Below are 21183 nucleotides of genomic sequence, written 5' to 3'. Positions count from 1 at the left end.
TTTGTTTGTTGTTGTTTACTCTCCCCCCTCCCCTGCTCCTCTCTCTCTCTCTCTCTCCTCTTGTTTGTCCTCGCGCTGTAAACTTCTCTCGCTCGCGCCTAATGTTATGATCTCAAACTCTCCTGTCTCGCGCTCCTCCGGTGTCGCGTGCTCCTCCTGCCTGCGCGTGGTTGTTGTTTTTTTTTTCCCCCGCCGACAATTCCTTCAGTTGCATTTTCCCATATGGCCGAGCCGAGGCACGCGCAATATGCAAAGTAGAGAGAGAGAGAGTGAGCGCGAGGGAGAGAGAGGATAGAGAGAGAGAGAGGGAGCCCCTCCCATTCTCTCTCTCTCTCTCTCTCTCTCTCTCTCTCTCTCTCTCTCTCTCTCTCTCTCTCTGTGTGTGACACGCACCCTGAAGCGCGCGCACACTCGTCTCGTGCACGCTCGCCGACAGTCTTTCAACTTTCCACAGTAAAAAAAAAAAAAAAAAAATCTGGAAGCCATCCTTGTCTGTCACGCGCGCGCGCGCACGTGCTGCCTTTGAACTGAGCCGAATATTCACTTTTTCCACACACACACACACATACACATACACACACTCTCATCCTCCCTCTCCTCATTCCTTCCCTCCTTCACTTGGTTCCTCCTTCCTTTACCTGCTTTCCTCGCCTCCTCTCCTCGTCTCCTCCTCTCTCTCCATCTTGCCACCACATTTCATCACCTGTTTTATCACCTCCTTCCCTTCCTCGCCTTCCCCTCATGTTTCCTCCCTCCTCGTTTCCTCCTCTTCCCTCCATTGTTCCTCGTTTCCTCCTCCCCTGCTTCCTCTCCTCCTCTCCTTCTCCCTCCATTCTTCATCACCTGTTCATCACCCCTCGTTTCCTCCCTCCTTATGTCCTCCCTTACCTGGCGTCTCCTCCTTTACCTACCTTTTCTCTTCCTTCCTTCCTCACTTACTTAATTGTTTTACTAAAATTACATTAAAAATGTTTTTAAAACAACTTTAAATCAAACTTTAAAACATCATCAGTTCATCTCACATGTTTTTCCTCTAACTTTATTAAAAAAAACAGAGGCAAATTAAATTAATCAAATTAAATCATATTTAAATTTAAATTGGTTCCCATCATAAATTAATTATCTGAAAATCAAATACATATATTTTTTCTCCTCAGAACAAAGAATACTTTCTTTAAAGTCCACCTGCAGTACCACTAATGTCCACCAGTGGGCCACAGCCAACACTGAGGGAATCAGTGATATAAAGCGAATATATTATGTTCTATCAACAGTAAACAATAAAAATTCAATAAAAAAGTTTTTTCCTCTTTTTAAATATAACTATTTAATGATTATTTATGATTTTATTTTTGTTTTCATCTTTTTTCACCTGTTATTTCTCTTTACTAACAACGTCAGAAATCAATCAATCAATATTTGTTTTTATTTATATATAAAAAAAAAATTCTCTACAAAAGTTTCCTAAATTGGGGGATAAATTGAAATATAGTGTTTTTTTGGTTGTTGTTATTTGTTTGGGTTGCTATGGTAACCATAGGGACAACCCCATGGACTCGCTTACTGACTGAAGACTCGGTAACAGGAAAAAAAATGACTTGATAAATTTAAAGACAACTGCAATGCACAAAGTGTCCAACAGGTGGCGCCACAAACAAACAAACCATCAGCATCTGTCAGTTTGTTTCCTCGCGTCAGTGAACTTGAGCTAAAGTTGTAGCTTCAGTGTGTGCCTCCGCTACACTAGGTGGCGATAATGGCCTCATTTAGCATGTTAGCATTAAGGCTAGTTTTGAGTCCAACTCCAACGTAAACAAAGCCCAAGTTTAGTTTCCTATAACTTCAGTCAGACTGACATGTTTACATGTATTTTAAAAGTCAGTAACTTAGTTTGTTTTAGTCTCACGTCGGTGGTGAAAACACAAACGAGTGCGACTCAATTCCGACACGAGCGACTGCGATTGTTTGACGTTAAAACTGTTTGTTTGAACGTGACTTAGAGGAAACGTCAGTCACTGTGTTCAGATGCTGTCGAGGAAATGAAAAGCAAACGTCGGAGCAGCTCAGACGCTTCACCGTCGTCTTTATACTGAACCAAAAGTCCAATTAAACCAGGTTTAAACCAAGTTTTCTAAAGAACAAAAGTTTGGATGACATTTGTACTTTAATTTTAACGTAAACGACAACATGAGCAGAAACTCACAAACAAGGACTCACACGTTTACAATCTGCACTCTCACCACCAGATGTCACTGTCCTAAACAATGGACCTTTAAAAATTATACGTTTGTATTTTTTATTATCATAAATATGAATTATACAGCATTCCGAATCAAAACAAAGACTTTTATTTTGAAATTTCATGTTCATGACACGAAGAAGAAGCAGGAAATATGAACTGTTGACTTTCATTCAAACTGAGCTCTTTTTTTTTAGCCCTCCGGTGGCTAAACAGTATATTCTTACTTCCTGGTTGGCCTCATGGGAACACATAGGCAACATAAGGTCACTGGGCTCTTTTCCTTTAATAAACAGACCACTCAAAGTTCAACTGTAGCAACGCTAACGGCGCTAAAAGGAGCTAATGCAGCTAACGGAGCTAACTGGTAAACGGTGCCTGGACTTTAAAATCTACATACTTATAACTATCTCACATATAACGTTGGTTTCAATGATTATTATTGTATTTAAAGACTTTTATTTTGAAATAGTCACAGGAAATAACATATTTTTTTCTTTTTTACAGCATTTTAACTTTATAATGTAAATACTTGGTTGGTGATGATGTAGATGACGACGGTTTCAATGATTATTTTTGTATTTAAAGGCTTTTATTTGCGGCTTCTTCGCTCTCGCTTCCTCTGAGGCGTCGGCAAAATGGCCGCCGCTGTCGTTTTTTTGAGACGCAGATTTGTGGAATTAGTGGAACGTCCCTTTTTTTAAATAAAAGACAGCGCGGACCTGAGCGGAGAGACTCTGGGTCTGAGTCACATTAACGTTGTCGTCATTCGTCGCATTCAAAGAAATAAAAGAGTTCAAAACAAGAACGCAGACCTCCCCGAACTCTCTCTCTCTCTCTCTCCGTCTCTGTCTCTCTCTCTTTTTTCGGGCTTTAATTTGATTAAAAAGCGAGCTGCAGGAAGAGGAGGGAGGACTGATGCACATCTAATAAGTGGACCATCTGTCTGCAGCGCTGGCTGGCTCCCAGCATTGTACCAGGCAGACTGCATGGGAAATGAAAGGATGATGGGATGGAGGGATGAGGAGGAGGAGAGAGAGAGAGAGAGGGAGAGAGAGGGAGGAGAAACAACACAGAACCCAAAAAAGAAAAGAGTGACCCGGTTGAGGCAAAGAAGCAGAGACAGCGTTTTTTAATTTTGTCCACGAACCTGCAGGAGGCGACGGAGAGGAATGGATGAAGGGAAGGAAGGGAGGGAGGAGGAGGAAGAGGAGGAAGGAAGGAAGGAGAGGTGACAAGAAGAAAAGAGGAGGAGAATGACCTTTGACCTTAAGGTGGTACGGATTATTCCGTGTCCTCTCTTCTGTTTAAGGTGGAACGGAGAAAAAGAAAAAGAAGCTGAATCGTGTTCCTGGTCAAAGAGGTCAAAGGTCACAGACATGCTCGTTTTATTCCTTACCCTAAAACCATCACCAGGTCTTAAACCCACAAACAGTCCTTTAAAGTTCTATGGAAAGGACAAAAATGTCCCCACAAGGAACCAAAATGTGAAAAAAAACACACTTGTTTGTATGTCTTTGTGGGGACACCTCATAGACACAATGCATTCATCCCTAGCCCCTTAAGCTAACCCTTAAAACCAGGTCTTAACGATCAAACAGTCTTTTAAAGTTGAGCGGAACAAACGAAATAATGTCCCGATAACAAGCTAAAGATGTCCCCACAAAGACATGAATACAAGTTTAACTGGTCGTTAAATCATGCTAATTTAATAACTACGACCCCTTACGTTCTATTAAATTACATTGAATTCAAATCTTAAAAAAAAAAAAAAAAGTGCTACACAAGCTAACGACTAAAGATGTCCCCACAAAGACATGAATACAGGTTTAACTGGAAACAGGGCATCGTTAAATCATGCTAATTTAATAACTACAACTTCTAACGTTCTATTAAATTACACTGAATTCAAATTTTTGAAAAAAAAAGGAGTGCTACACAAGCTAACGACTGAAGATGTCCCCACAAAGACATGAATACAAGTTTAGCTGGAAACAGAACATCGTTAAATCTTGCTAATTTAATAACTACGACTTCTAACGTTCTATTAAATGACACTGAATTCAAATCCTTAAAAAAAAAAAAACTGCTATACAAGCTAACGACTGAAGACGTCCCCACAAAGACATGAATACAGGTTTAACTGGAAACAGGGCATCGTTAAATCATGCTAATTTAATAACTACGACTTCTAATGTTCTATTAAATGACACTGAATTCAAATCCTTAAAAAAAAAAAAATGCTATACAAGCTAACGACTGAAGATGTCCCCACAAAGACATGAATACAAGTTTAACTGGAAACAGGGCATCGTTAAATGATGCTAATTTAATAACTACAACTTCTAACGTTCTATTAAATTACACTGAATTTTAAAAAAAAAAAAGAATGCTATACAAGCTAACGACTCAACATCTTACTTACTGCAGCTTTAATACGTACAGTGGAATGTATGGAGACGCCGGGTCATGTGACCGTAAAAGGCCACGCACAGAATACGATGAGTAATAACAAACAAATTAGCGGCGTTCTTTTTCTCGCCGAGTAATTGAGCGAGTTTTTACACGAGTCATGATGAAGAAGAAGAAGAAGAAGAACGATTAAAAAGACGACGGCGTTGCAGCGAGACGGACGGAATCAGAGCGAAAAGAAAGAAAAACGAAGAGACTTCTTCATTCTGTGTGTGTGTGTGTGTGTGTGTGTGTGTGTGTGTGTGTGTGTGTGTGTGTGTGTGTGTGTGTGTGTGTGTGTGTGTGTGTGTGTGTGTGTGTGTGTGTGTGTGTGTGTGTGTAATCAGGATTTATAAAAAAAGAGAAAGAAACTGACATGGCCTCAATTCTGACATCGAAAAATCAGACGCTAATTTTCCTCCAAAACACAATCTGTGTGTGTGTGTGTGTGTGTGTGTGTGTGTGTGTGTGTGTGTGTGTGAGAGAGAGAGAGAGAGAGAGTATCAAAAGTGTTGGGAGAGGGAGTGTAAGTGTGTTTGTCTGAGGTGTGTGTGTGTATGAGTGTGTGTGTGTGTGCGCGCGAGCGAGCGCTGTTGCACACTAATTATGTATGCATGATTTAATCTGCAACTCAATAATATGCAAATATATTCATATGTTAGTTTCTTAATTAAAAATGCAAAGCAGCCCTTATGGTGATTTTTCTGTGATTTTTTTTCTTTTTTTTCTTCCCCTTTTCAGCCGAAACAAACGGAAGATTTGGAGAAATTTAACAAATTGGAGGGAAGTGTTACGGTGGAGGGAGGGAGGGGTTACCAGGTAACTACGACGACAACAACAACAACAACAAGGTTCCTACTTCAACTTCCTGTACAGTTGTAGAATAAATGAGTTATAGGGGAGGTGGGGGAGGGGCTAACTTTTAAGTCGTGTTTCTATTATGGTCTGGTTCGGTTTGGAACACTAAAGATTTAGAGACAATTTTGCTAAGTTACTTGAAAAGTTTCGGCTTCTCCGTCTCTAGGGGGCGCCGCAGCAGATAATCCGCGTGTTTGCCAAATCAAATATGCGGATCATCGGATGCCCTTCCTGGCACAAACCCTACCAATTATCCAATTAGCTCGGGACCGACACTTAGGAGTACACTGGACGTGGCCCCTCTGCGGCTGGGGTCAATTTAGAGCAGCCCTTGAGCTCCCGGGGACTTGAACTGGCAACCCTTTGGTCGCAAGCCAAGATCTGTTTGCCCATGGGCTGCCCAAGATCGTTTTCTGATCCGAGTGTTGAATATTCCAGAGTCAGCAGTCAAAAACAGTCATAGAATCTCTGTCAAGACAGCTAAAATGTCTCAACTCAGGCTAACGCCATCTTCTTTAGACGTAGACAACTTCCTCCGAAAGGAACCCACTATTGTCGTACATGTACGATACTTCCGCTGTATTGTTGTCGGGCAGGTAGACCAGTGTCTCCTTATGAGGACCAACTTTTTACCCAAAATCGTGCCAAGAGCGAATTTGTGCAAAATGCAGCGACTAATTTACAGCCATATCTGTGAAATCTGATAAACAAATCAATTCCAAGAGATGTTTTGTACATTAGCTATGTTATTCAAAACACGGACACAGAAGTCGTGACTAAAAGGGCGGGAAAATTCAGCAGAATTAGTTTTGGGCCCTGACCCAGTGTTGGGTAAAAGGGCAACTACGAGAAGCTAATATGCTACTCGCTGGATGTGATGAGTTGTTTTTCTGAGGGGCGGGTCATACCATCTACCAAGTTTGGAAGGTGGAACTTAAGCGGCAAACGAAGGGCAGATTTCCAGTTTGACCGTACCACGGACTGCCCCTGCACCCCTAGCTACAACACTTTTGAGTCCGAGTTGTTAGCATGCTACTGTTCTGGTCAAAAGAGACAATAAATCTGTGAAATCTAATAAACAAATCAATTCCAAGAGATGTTTTGTACATTAGCTATGTTATTCAAAACACGGAAAACAGAAGTCGTGACTAAAAGGGCGGGAAAATTCAGCAGAATTAGTTTTGGGCACCCAAAGAAAATCCTTGATGGCCCGCCTGTGTTGGGGGAATCATCCCTCTCTTCAAAGGGCAACTACGAGAAGCTAATATGCTACTCGCTGGATGTGATGAGTTGTTTTTCTGAGGGGCGGGTCATACCATCTACCAAGTTTGAAAGGTGGAACTTAAGCGGCAAACGAAGGGCAGATTTCCAGTTTGACCGTACCACAGACTGCACCTGCACCTAGCACAACGCTTTTCGGCCGAGTTGTTAGCATGCTACTGTTCTAAAGAAGACGGTAACCATGGAAACTTGAGGCTAGAGGCTGTAAATGAGGAAGTCCACCAGTACCCACCGATGAAAACACAACGTGGAGAGTTCAACCCCGGCCAGAACTCATCAAACTAACATTAGCGCGTTAACTGTCGGGGTTAGCATCCATCACAGTCCGATCTCCTGAAAGTGGGAGGAGCCAGGAGCCGTTTTCAACTCAATTGTTATTTTTTTTTTTACTAGCACGTACAGAACAAAGGGTTTTGTTCTACCCGTCCACCAAGAACCAAGTTCTGAAAGCTTTCCGGAAAAAAACGCACAAAGCAGAATCACGTTTTTCAGTTTTACGTTTACGAGTTTCTTTTAGGCCTGATTTGGTGCAAAAAGGCCACCGTAGAAGCTGCTGCTGCTGCTGCTGGAGGAACGAGGCGCTCAGCGGTTTGTGTTTGGCGTGCAGGTATATTTTACACAGAGCGTGCTCAGAATGAAAACCATGATTAAAGATGAGGCTAATCTGCACCACCAGCGTGTGTGTGTGTGTGTGTGTTTTATGAGGCTGATACTTAGATCGCTAAGGCGCAGGCTTTTGTTGAAGCCTGTGATCTCATTATAAAAAGGTTTTCTTTTTTTTAAAGAATAAAGCAGCCTGTTGTTTCATTTAAGTGCCGTTTCTTTCTTTCTGAATTGAATTCTCCGCTCATTTTTGCTTCGTTTTAAAGCAAAACGAACGACCGAGAAAAGCTTGGACAAGCTCTTAATGTTTAAAGGTGCATTATGTAATAAATCTAAAGCAACTGGCCATAAAATCCTCCTAATATGTCACAGAGACTCAGGAATAATGTTCATATAACAAACTGAACTCACCAACAACAACAGTACAGACAAAATATTTGCATTAAAAACATTTTTTTGCAGACTGCAAATCATGTTTTGGCATGTGGCGCCACCTACCGCTGTCTACCAATCATTGCAGTCAGTAGAGTCTCAGCTGCCGGGCAACGACAGGTTGCCAGTTACGTCAAAAAACGAAACCTAAAAGACCTCTGTATTTTGAATTTGAATGTAGTAACCGTTTTTGGCCACATTCTTACATATGGCGCCTTTAAAAACTCATTAAAGTGCAGAAAAATAAAGTAGATTCAATGGATAATTGTAGTCAATTCTTAAGTCTTTACAATTAATATTTTTTTTGATCTTTTCCACGTTTGTGTCACTTTATAAACCGCTCACTCTCCCCGCACCAAACCCCACAGAGAAAATCAGCGATTCTACGTCACAGCACACAGCAGCTGTCCATCCACTTTACCTTTATCCGTAAGTCCGAATGTGCTATTTTTGTGATTTCAGGGTTGAAAAAAAACATTGATCAGATTTACCTCAGTGACACAAAACGACCACACGAGGCAGCAGTGGACACAGCAGCTGCTGTGTCCGTGTGAGCTAAAAACGCTGGTTTTCTCTATGGGGTTTGGTGCAGGGAGAGTAAAGTGACACAAATGTCAGTTTCCTGTTGGAAAAGGCTAAAAAAATAAAGCAATCGTACACTTACGCTGGTATAGATTAAATAAGTACGGCATGAATCACTCTCGGTGTTTCGTTTAAAGAGGATTTCACGTCAGGAAATTTGAAAGAAACTGACAACAGAACGCACCGCTGTCAAGAAGATGCCCATTATCTGTCCTTAAACGGCTGAAATCTCCCTGTGAAGGAACATCAGCGCCTTCACGGTCATGTTCACACTGAGTTTAACACATTTATACGCAAAAAAAGAAGAAGAAGAAGAAGAGAAACCAAATGTAAGGAGCGAGTTTGACAGAAAGGCAAGTGAGAAATATTTAACACAATATGAAGCAGATCTGTTCCCACATGTAGATCTACAGATGATATATGTGTGTGTGTATATATATATATGTGTGTGTGTGTGTGTGTGATATAGAGAGACAACATGTGATATTCATTGTAGCCTTGGAGCAAAATCTGTGTCGCTCTGCTGCCTGTTACTGCAGCCAAATATTTGGGCTCAGGAATGCACTGGGGAACATTAACATCTGCAGCAGGCATTCAGTGTGTGTGTGTGTGTGTGTGTGTGTGTGTGTGTGTGTGTGTGTGTGTGTGTGTGTGTGTGTGTGTGTGAGGTCTTTGTAGAAGCCAAATGTCCTCACAAGGACAGAACAGCCGCAGGCGTCTTCAGGCTGAGGTCATTCCACGTTGCAGGAGCGCTAAAGAGGGAAAATGTGACTCCTCGGTTTCGTAAAGGTTTGCGCGCTGGGCATCGACGACCACCGCGGCCAGGACGTGACTGGACTTGTTTGTTTGTGTGTACGCGCAGGCACAAACCGTTACGAGCTAACAAAACGCTGGCTAGCATCACATTAGTAGGTCATCGCTAACTGATCGGTACCAGAAAACTTATTTGTTTTTACGCATGTGCAAAGTACATCCTTTTAAATAAAACTGCCCACCAGATAATCTGACAGTTACTGTTAGCATTACAGCCCCAAGTAGCAAGCTAACACGGTATCATAAAACACCATAACAATTTCATGTAAACAGACACGAGGAGGGTGGCACTATTCGTACGAGCACACAAAAGTACAACTGAAACACAATATAGTAGCATATAGCAGATAGCATATCGGCAACGCAACAGAAGATAGCAGGGCAATAGCTACCTATGAGGTAAGCATAGCCCACTCATCCAACAACAGCTAACAGTAGTCGTAGTAAGTAGTTGTAGCAATTATGGTATTGTTGATCCAATAACAGCTAACATGGCAGAAGCAACTAAACTAACCAACAGCTAACAGCAGTAGCAGTAGCAGTAGTAGTACTAGCAGCAGTAGTATTTGTGGTACTGTTAATGTAATAGCAGCTAACATGGCAGAAGCTAATGCTAAACCGTGTTTCTCATAAAGCATCTTAAACCAACATTAGCGAAAAAGGTTAAACATACAAAAGAAAACACTAAACTCTCAGCAAAACAAAATAGTAGCAAAAACACTAGTAGCTTTTGTGCTGCTATATGCTAGCATTAATCCTATATCAGCTAACAGGTAACAAAGGCTAGCATAACAACAGCATAGCATTGACTTAAACAGGACACAAAGGCGAACAATAATAGCAGAGCTAAACCTCAGTCAAACAGTGGGTGATTAGCGTTGATGCTACAAAGAACAAGGTCTAGTTCTTCATCCTTTTTCATGATAAATGAAAAGTTTTCTGCTTAAATGTCTCATCTCTGCACAGTTTGAGCCAAACCGCATCAATAAATTAACGTCATATACTCAAGTTGTTTACTTCTAAATAAACATTTATGCTAATTTAAAGTGTTCACAAGTAAATCAACACATTTCAACAGACGTGTTGAACGTGCAGCGCAGGTCCATGTATGTGCAGCAGCTCCCGTATATACGCTTATATACTGTGTGAAAATTCACGAGGAGGGGGGGGGGGAGAGCGCACACACACACACACACACTTACGCACACACACACACAAACGATGCCTTGTGATTCAATTAGCAGTTTCCCATCTGACACAAAATGGCGGCCGCGGTGCAGCCGTGTGTGTGGGACAGCGCGAGCCAAGTACATAGTTAATATGCACACACACACACACACACGCACACTTACACACAAATGTGTGTCACTCGAAACAAAACAGCATTATTTTAAATCATTTAAGAGCTCAATAAGCATTTATTTTGAAAAATATTCGGAATCATAAATAATGTTCTATAGGAAAAGGAACTAAAATTGGACAGAGTTCCATATCAAAACAAAACATTTTTATTTAGGAGATGTTATGCTAAATATAGTCACATATATCATTTTGGTGACATCATGACGGAATACAGTGATATAATTCTAATTTAGTGCTTTTTCTCACTTGACTGGACCCCCCGGATTCCTTTAAAATAAGCTAAAACAGCTTTTATTTTGAAAAGCAAAACCTTATTATAACTCAAACCTGTATATGTTCATGATTTCTGGCTTTAATATTGAAAACGATTGATACTATTGGGATCTGCCGTTGTTAGCCTTCAGTGGTTGCATGACAGGGGGTCTGAGGCTCCTGGTGTGGTACATGGACCTGCCTGCAGGGGGCAGTAGGGCTCACCAAACCACCGCTCCTCCTCCACCCACAGTCTACTGTGTCTTCTGCAAGACCTGGTTTAATTTAACTAACGCTGTGGACTTTAAACTAAACCACGTCTGAGCTGAGGAGAGAGAACGCTTCCAAATACTGACACCAAAACAAATAGACTCTCCACACTGTTGGATTATCTCAATTTAAACTTAAAAACGTAAATAAAGTGATGGTTTAAGTGTTAAAAAAAAGTAGTTAGATTTCCATGATTTTATCGCGTAACAAGCTGCTAATAAACGTCTAATTTTAGATTTTTGACGGCATTTTCAAAAACCTGTGTTTTTACTTTAAGAATACTGAAAATAACCAGCTTTTTTCTCACTCTCCTCACACCAAAGTCCATGAAGAAAATCATCGATTTAAGCCCCGCTGGACACAGGAGAAATAAGGCTTCCAAAAGGGTTCTTCTACAAGGGCTGAGGTTCTACCTGGAACCATTTGCTTCTGAAAAACCCTTTACCCCGAAGAAAGGGTTTTTCAAGGGTTCTTGGTAACACTAATGGTTCCAGTAAGAACCATTTTGATACAGAGAACCCTTTAAAAACCCTTTATTCAGGAAAGGGGTTCCAGGTGAAACCTTTATAAACTCTATAGGTAGAGTTTGTAACTATTAGTAGAATTTAGAGTCAAAGTAGAATTTGGAACTAGAATTTGGAACTAGAATTTGGAACTATCAGTAGAATTTGGAACTAGAATTTGGAACTAGAATTGGGAACTATCAGTAGAATATGGAAATATTTGTAGAATTTGGAACTATAAGTAGAAATAAGGGTTCCAAAAGGGTTCTTCTGCAAGGGGTGAGGTTCTACCTGGAACCATTTGCTTCTGAAAAACCCTTTCTTCCAAAAGAAAGGGTTTTTCAAGGGTTCTTGGTAAGAACCATTTTGATCCAGAGAACCCTTTAGAACCCCTTTCCTGAATAAAGGGTTTTAAAAGGGTTCCAGGTGGAACCTTTGTAAAAAAAAAAGGTTCTACCTGGAGCCAAAAAGGGTTCTCCTTTGAGGACAGGCCGAAGAACCATATATGGTTCTACTTAGCACTTTTATTTCTAAGCCTCACTGCTGCCTCGTGTGGCCACTTTGTGTCACTGCGGTAAATCTGAACAAATAATTTAAATTTTCTCTCTGGACTTTGGTGCGGGGAGAGTGACAACTGCAGTTTCTTGTCAGATGAAGTAGTAACGATATTCTTAAATCATCACAATGCTGCACACGTATGCGACGCTTGATTAAAAACACAAATTCAAAGTTTCTCTTCACATCATTAATTCATGTTAATTCAAGTTGTTAAAGACAGAGAAACAAAACAAAAGGCACAAACAAACAAACAAAACATTAAACTTCCTCATCCTGACGTTTCATTTAATGGCTTCATTTCGCCGGTTTCTTTGTGACCATTTATTGGCGAGATCATCTTGATAAATCCAGAGTGCGTCTCTTAGCATTAGCGTAGCTCCCAGGAGCAGAACAGAGGCTCCATCAGCCTCAAACAACAACAAATGAACTAAATCAGTGATATAATCCCACACCAGAAAAAAAGAAAAAGGGAAAAAAAAGCTGTTATCCTCCCAACACCAACAAAGAAGAAGAGGAGCGAGACGGCGCTCTGCAACCTGCTAATGTTAGCAACTGATGCCTAATTTCCTTTTGATTACACAGACGTCCCACGCTCTCCTCTCAAGTGACGTTTAATTGTTTCTCAAAGTAAATCATCAACTCAGCAAACTAAATTTGACAAATAGCAATAACAAACTTGCAGCGCAGGGAGACGAGAGAGAGAGAGAGAGAGAGAGAGAGAGGGGAGAGAGAGAGAGAGAGAGAGGGGGGGAATGAATTAATTAGAAAAAGAAAAAAGACGCCTGCGGTGGATGTGAAACACAGATGAAAGCAAAGAGACGAGGATGTTAAAGGTGGAGCGTGAGGACGGTGAGCGGGTTAAAAACAAGGAAAACTAAAGGAAACGACGCCGGAAATCTACATTTATGCACCGCAAAAATAAAGGAATAACTGATTTAGCAGACGCTCGTGTAATTGTACGTACGTTATAATAAAACAAACGTAAGAAACTAAAAGAAAAATACAATAAAACTGGAAATCTGAAGTGTAACTGCATTATTGTACGTACTTTATAATAAAAATAACCGTCTAAAACAAAGGGGAGGAAATTTACAAGGGAAATCTAAATGTATCCCTTAAATAAAATTGTAACCAATGTCATATTCTTAATGCTAAAACTTAGCATTAACGTAAGACCTTTACGTCAGACTTTAAATGGACCGTAATTAGCTGTTTGGCTAACTTCCTGTTTGGCGAAACGACACTGGAACTCAAAATGCATCTCCTAAATAAAAGTTTAACTGTTAATACGAGTTAAAATTGACCTTCATTAAGGATTTAAAATAGCTTATAGATACTGTAGCTTATGCTGCGGTCAGAAGTTAGCTACGTTTTAGCTAACTTCCCGTTTGTTGATACTGTTCACATCCACTTATTTTAAATTTGAATTATGTACCACTTTACAACAACGTGATCTTTATTTATTAAGGGTTAAAGATAGCTTACAATTAGCTTACACTGCTGTCAGTGATGTTGTATTTTAGCTAACTTCCTGTCTGAGTTTTCACAAACATTTAATAATCATTGTAAGATCTTTTTTTTTTTTTTTTAGTGCAATTAGCATCGCTGCGCTGGGTTGTAACAACAACTACAACAATTTTTGGTCCAATAGAAGAAAGAAATACTAAACAAAAACACAGCTAATGCTGTTAATTGTTAGCTTATGCGGCTGTCAGTGATGTTGTATTTTAGCTAACTTAAACTTAGCTGCTGTACTGTGTGTCTGTTGTGCTAGCTAGCTAACATGTTTTTAACACATTAACTGTCAACAACGTTGAATTCAAAAATTCTACTCTAAAACTAAAAGTTATTACGGATTTAACGGTCAACAACAACAACGTATAACCAGCTTTAAGTAACTGATGGAGCAAGTTTGGAGATAAATGACCTGAATTTGAAACTAGCATAAAAAGTGATGTTTTTGAATCATAATCCTCATTTCAGCACAGCAAAAACACAGAAAAGTGACGTCTATTTGACGAATTAAAGCTAAACGTGAACAAACGCGTTATTGATCTGTCGGTTTTTTTTCACTTCCGCCAACATTTAATACTGTGAAAGTGAATTAAAAATACACATTTCACAGCCAATGACATATTTAAAACGACGCCTCACTTCCTTTTGTCCCACAGGGAAACGTCCCCATCCGTCCACTTCACACACACACACACAAAAGGTGGAAACACACACACACACAAAAGGTGGAAACACACACACACACACACATACTGAATGAGACACAGAGATGTGGGGGGGACACAGGGGGGGACACGGGGACAATCGTCCGCAGAAAGACGGACTCCTGCAGAGTCAAAGACGCGGCCGACGCGGCGTCGCATTCAGCCGCCATTTAAAAGTCCATTCATGAGGTCAGAGTGAAAATCTAAATATAAACTGTACATGTCAATAAAGTCTGGATTAAATGAGTTAAAGAGTTTATATTATATTCAAAGACATGAAAGAAGCTCAGCGACAAAAGACACAAAGAGACAAAGTGTTATTGTTTAAAGCGGAAATTCACTAATAAAATGTCCTTCGAACTGCGTCACAACAACAACAACAACGACAAGAGTCGGGAACGCTTTACGATTTATCTACCACACATTTCACACGACAACAACAACAACAACAAAAGTCCGTCTTTGTGTCATTAGAGAAACACAAAATCCAGATGATTAATCAATAACTGTGATCGACTTAAAAACAGCAACAAATTACACACAAACGGAGTTGAATCCAAACTAAATTGTACATTTAAGTGAACAAAATACTAGAAACTGGGTTTTTACAACGAAAATTAGCACTCGTTTTTCATAATTAAGGTCATTATTTTAAATTTGTAGCCGCAAAAAAAGTGAAATCTGAAATGTCGTGTTGAAATAATTGGGTTTAACTAAACTTAACACGTTACATAAAACAGTTTTCATACGAAAAATTATATGAAACTGTGTCGTTACTATTTAAGTTGAAATTATAGCAAATAAGATAAACTAAAATCGTCCAGTTACATTAGATTGTGTTGATTTAACTCAACTAAAGTTAGTTTATAACCAAAATTAACTCATTAATTAATCATTATGTGAAGTTACTTTCATGTAATAATAATAATAATATATGTTAATAATAATAACATTAAAGAAATGGTTGAGTTTTGAGAGAATTGAGTTATAATATAATGTAGCTATACGGGAATATTAAATATAACCTAAAATTGTGTCTTTATATAACTAATATTAAGCCATTTATTTGAAATGATACTATTAACAATATTATGATATTGTGCTCATATAACTAAATTATATATATATATATTGTAGTTATATATATATATATGTATATAAATATTAAAAAGTTATTAAATATGTTTTATATATCACTAATAACATGATCATTAACAAATTACATTAAATTGTGCTCACATTATCAAAAGTACATATATGTATATATATATATATTCACATATACATATACAAGTTGTGTTGAAATAACTTGTAACTTGTAATACGGAATATTACATATAACTTAAATCAACTCCTATCACAAATATAACGTTAAAATGTGTTTAAATAGCAACATTTATATATCACATATATGTGTGTGTGATATACGAGATAAAGTTGTTAACGTTGGATTTACGGCTGATTCAAAAACAAACAACAACAACAACAGGAAGTGAACAGACGATGATAATAATCCACACGTTTTGTTTTCCATCAAAGCATCATCATCAACACCATCATCATCATCATCATCATCAGCAGCCATTTTCCCGCTCACAGACCATAATAATCACAGAAAGACAAGTGTCATGTCATCACTCACCGAGGACGGCAAGCCGGGAGGGACCTTCCGAACTTTTTTTGTGTGAATCTCTAAAAAGAAAGAGAGAGAAAGAGAAAAGATGAGAGGATTTAAAGGAACATTCTGCTTTTTATTTGTCTGGATTTGAATGAAGGACACAGAGGACATGATGGACGGAGACGGATTTGTTTTTCCTTCTTCTTCTGTTGTTGTTGTTTGTTTGTTTGTTTGATAAAATAAGAAGCAGCAGAAGAAGAAGAAGCAGCAGCTTCTCACATGTTTATATTATTTCTCAGGGTTTTCTCTCAAAGGGAAGTCAGCGAGCGACAGAGCGTTCTATTAAAGAGGGAAGGTGAGATTCTGATGGAAACATGAAAGGAGGAGGAAGATTGGACCACTGTGTGTGTGTGTGTGTGCGTGTGTGTGTGTGTGTGTGTGTGTGTGTGTGTGTGTGTGTGTGTGTGTGTGTGTGTGTGTGTGTGTGTGTGTCCGCTCAAGGCTAACGCTACCAAGGCTACATGGCAGTCGCTATTGTCCTGCTTTTTAAAGACTTTTTTCCCCTGTATGTCCTTTTTGTAACGCCCCCCCCCCCCCCTTTGAAAACAACACACACACACACACACACTCTCACACACACACACACACACTTTGGCCTTCCGAGTCTCGAAACCTAAAAAAGAAAATTCTCCACAGTCGCTGCGAAAAGTTACCGTCGTCTTTGTTTAAGCTGTTTTTAGTCGACATATATTATGATATTTAAATGATTAAATATATTAATAAGGCAGATAATTAATTACATTCAGGCCTTTAAACCCTTTTGGAGGCTGTTTTTTATTCAATTATTAAGCAAAATAATCCGATTTCCCGCGTCTTAATATAGAATAACGAGTTTGTGCAGTTTTTGGGTCCAAAACGTATAAAATGTACAAGATTAAAACACATTTTCCCTCTTAAATCATAAATATTATGACTGTAAAGTGATTATTTGTTACTTTTCGTAGCTAATTTACTCATTTATTATGAATTTAATTTGTCTCAGTTGCATTATAATACATACGTTGTATTAAATAACATTAAATGCTTAATAATTTGATGTTTTTATTTAAAATGAGTACTGTTATTATTATTATATTTACTCATATTGAATTAATCTGGGTGTTTTTTCGTATAATTAAATGAATAAAAACGACAGTGTGTGTGTGTGTGTGTGTGTGTGTGTGTGTGTCTCACCCATGTTGTCCATAGGCAGCGTTCTCCTGCGTGGATTAGAGCCGTAGTGTTGATAAAACTGAGCGCTGGACTTTGTGGGCGACGCAGCGCCCGGACTCCCCAGACCCAGATCAGAGCCCAGTCCAGACTGGACGAGAGACACCGACACACACAGAGGGAGGGAGAGAGAGAGAGAGAGAGAGAGAGAGAGAGAGAGAGAGGGAGAGTATTGATCTGACATGTGATCACGTGATCATGTGACTTCAAACGAAAGAAAAACATCGACACGGAAATAAAACGGCAAAATAACGACACAACACGACACGACGCACGCACGCACGCACGCACGCACACACACACACACACAAACACACACACACACACAGGTGTAAGACCTTTTAATTGACGTTTCATATTAACGACTCAATTCATCTTAATTGTTATCAATATATTGATAACGATCAATAAAATAAAATGAGCGTGTTTTATAACACAACATTGACTTTTGTTTCTGAAAATGAAAGCTCTTTTAAATTTGAAAAAAAAAAACACATCAGAATGTTCAGGATTATTACAGATTATTATGTATTATAAAGGATTATTACAGATTATTATGGATTATTACAGATTATTATAGATCCTTATATATTATATTATTATGGATTATTATGGATTATTATGTATTATAATGGATTATTATGGATTATTACAGATTAGTATGGATTATTATAGATTATTACCGTTTATTATAGATCATTATATATTATATTGTTATGGATTATAATGGATTATTATATATTTTTATGGTTTATTATGGATTATTGATGATGTGACCGTGACTGTTAGGGTTTTCATTCATTCAAACTAAAGATGAACAACTTTATTTAAAAAAAAAAAAAAGGTTAACGTTGAATAAAGTGAATTTAGTCGCGTTTGATCCGTTTGATCTTGGTGAAAACAAAACGAGCGTTTTAATCTGACACTGAGGAACAAAGAGGTTAATCTGAACATCAACGATGATCAGATCGTCTCAGATGGACAGATGGATATAATTTAAATAAAATGAATAAATGTATAACATAAGTATAAAGTGGAGGATGAAGTAAAGTATGAAGTATAACGTTAATTCAAAACCACATTTAAAAACACAACTTTGAATCAACAAAACGACTTTTCAAAATAAAGGACAAAAAATGAATCTATGTGACTTCCTCTAACTACAGCAAACCCCAGTGACGATGATGATGAAGCTGATGATGATGATGATGATGAAGGTGTTTACCTCATGCTGCTCAGTGAGGAGAAGCAGCTCCTTCACTTCCTGATCTAAACTTCTAAAGTGGATTAAAGTCGCTCTCGCGTCGTCCTGCGTTCCGTCAAAGTTCAAACGACGCTCGAGCAACAAGTGACGCGACCGCGATCAATCGGACACACGAAGAAGAAGAAGAGGAGGAGGAGACGGAGGAGAGGAAGAGGAGGTCGCTTTTTTTTTTTTTTTTTTAAGTGGCACAAAAAGTTAGAGAAGAGGTGAAAAAAACTCTCACCCCCCATCCTTTAAATAGACACACACACACACACACACACACACACACAGGTTTCTCGTTAAGTAATTAGTGTATTTAAAGCAGGGAGGGGGGCGGAGTCTAATCTGAATTCACATCATCGTCTCTGTGGCTCCAAACAAGAGTTAGCATGGCAGTGCCAGGCCAAAGGAAGGCCTTTGTCATGCTAATCAGGGCCTAAGTAGGCCAATTACAGGGCCAGGCCGAGTCTGAGTGAGTCTTTCTGCTGCTGCTTAAGACAAAAGAGAGCTTGTCTTAAATAAAGTCACTCACACACACACACACAGAGTCCTCAGTGTGTGTGTGTGTGTGAGTAAAGGGGGGTTCCCACTAAAACAAAAAGGCTCTCATTGATTGTGGAGCTTTTTTTTCTTTTCTTTTCTCTTCTTCTTCTCTTTCTCTTTTTTTTCCTCTCGTCCAGCACTCCAGCATCGAGCCAGCTCCGGGCGGTCGCCCCGGCAACTGGATGAAGCCAGAAGCTGGAGGCGTAACACAGCTACGTCTTTATGTCTGCGTCCTGTCTGTCTGTCTGTCTCGCCGCATTTTTAACTTTAAGTTCAAGGTGACGACGAAGGATTTACAGGAATTTATCTGGTTTTAAAACTCGTCTTTTTATTGTTTACTTTTATACTTTGAGCTTTTCTATCTAGTTGTATTTTACTTATCAGGGTCCGAGCGCACAAGCCCTGATTCCAACCCTAATGCTAATGCTAACGCTAACTCTAACCTTAAAGCTAACACCAACTCTAACCCTAATTCTAACTCTAACTCTAATGCTAACTCTAACGCCAACTCTTACCCTAACGCTAACTCTAACTCTAACCCTAATGCTAACTCTAACGCCAAATCTAACTCTTACCCTAACGCTAACTCTAACCCTAATGCTAACTCTAACGCCAAATCTAACTCTTACCCTAACGCTTACTCTAACCCTAATGCTAACGCCAACTCTAACGCCAACTCTAACCCTAGCGCTAACTCTAGCGCCTACTCTTACTCTAACCTAATGCTAACTCTAACTCTAATGCTAACTCTAACCCTAATGCTAACTCTAACCCTAACGCCAACTCTAACCCTAACGCCAACTCTAACGCTAATTCTAACTGTTTTATTATTGTTATTTATTTATTTTTAAAGTATTTTAATTCTGTGTACAGCCGTGTCGTAAACTGGTTTATCATTGGTCAGCAACTGGTGGCTCGTGGGCCAAAACTGGACCGCCCAGCAATCAGTACATGGCCCGGGAGCTTTTATTCTGAAAAAATATGTTTTTAAGACACAAGCAACAGTCAGTGGCAAATTATAGTCACTTACATTTATTAAATACGTCTTTTTTGTATAATATTGTAATACTGGGATATATAAATAACCCTGGATTGGATTAGATTAGCGAGTGATTTAACTCGGGGACTAAGACAAAAACTGTCTTGTTGTGATCAGATCAACAGGATTTCTGTGTCCAGAGCGCGACCTATTGTTCAGAGTGGGAACAGACACGCGTCCACTGTGACCTACATTTACCCACAATGCCCTGCTCTGCACTGATCCAGGGGAACATTTTGTTTTCATCATCACAGAAGTGAAACTCCAGCCTCCGTGATAGTCTCTCTCACACACACACACACACACACACACACACACACACACACACACACACACACACACACACACACACACACACACACACACACACACACACACACACACACACACACACACACACACACACACACACACAGCTGACTCTGCCTCGGTACCCAGCTGCTCACAGAGACTGTATTAACTAAGATAGATTACCACAGAGAGAGTTTGACTCAGACTGATGTAAAAAGGAGAGCGAAAGTGAAAAAAACAAATTTGAATTCTGTTCATAACGTTGTATTTTATCAGGCTGTAACTCTGTCATCGTCATGGTAACGAACGTCGATGTTGATTTTATAATTCTGTGATAAAAACGTTAATTACTGAGCTGTGTTGATAGAATTGTTGGTAGAGCAGAGCCACGTTAGCGTTTGTCCCAGTGTTTTCACTTTTGTTTTTGGTCTTCATGCTAAGCTAAGCTAAATGTTTCCCCTTTATTTCTGGTCTTAACATAAGCTAAGCTAATTGTTTCCCCCATTTCCATTCTTCATGTTAAGCTAAGCTAACAGTTCCTCCTGTTTCTAGTGTTTTAGCTACACTAAGCTTTTTTTTGTGCTAAGCTAACCTAAACGTTTCCCTTTATTTCTGGTGTTTTGACATGCTGAGATAACTGTTCCTGTTCCCAGTTTATTTTCTTTAAAAAAAACACATTTTCAATCTTTAAGATAAGCTAACTATTTCCCCCGCTCTTTTTTTGCTAAGCTAACCAGACCATTCCCCCTTGAAC

At 39.3% G+C, this 21183-nt stretch overlaps 1 protein-coding gene across 1 annotated transcript in view; it reads right to left on the bottom strand.

The window, feature by feature from the left end:
- Positions 1–16032: 16032 nt before the first annotated feature.
- Positions 16033–21183, bottom strand: part of LOC310944308 (transcription factor 4-like) — a gene marked incomplete at its 3' end in the record, with an annotated part of 84589 nt that continues 79438 nt past the window's right edge. The window contains exons 6-7 of the mRNA XM_083910049.1: positions 17275–17401; positions 16033–16115 (exon numbers count right to left, since the gene is read on the bottom strand). Coding sequence (XP_083766175.1) covers positions 16033–16115; positions 17275–17401 — 210 coding nt within the window. The remainder of the gene's footprint in view (positions 16116–17274; positions 17402–21183) is intronic.

Source organism: Microchirus variegatus, assembly GCF_963457635.1.
Source record: "Microchirus variegatus genome assembly, chromosome: 1".
NCBI classification, from domain to species: domain Eukaryota; kingdom Metazoa; phylum Chordata; class Actinopteri; order Pleuronectiformes; family Soleidae; genus Microchirus; species Microchirus variegatus.
The sequence above is the reverse complement of the archived record's forward strand: the minus strand, read 5'-3'. Positions and strand labels throughout refer to the sequence as shown.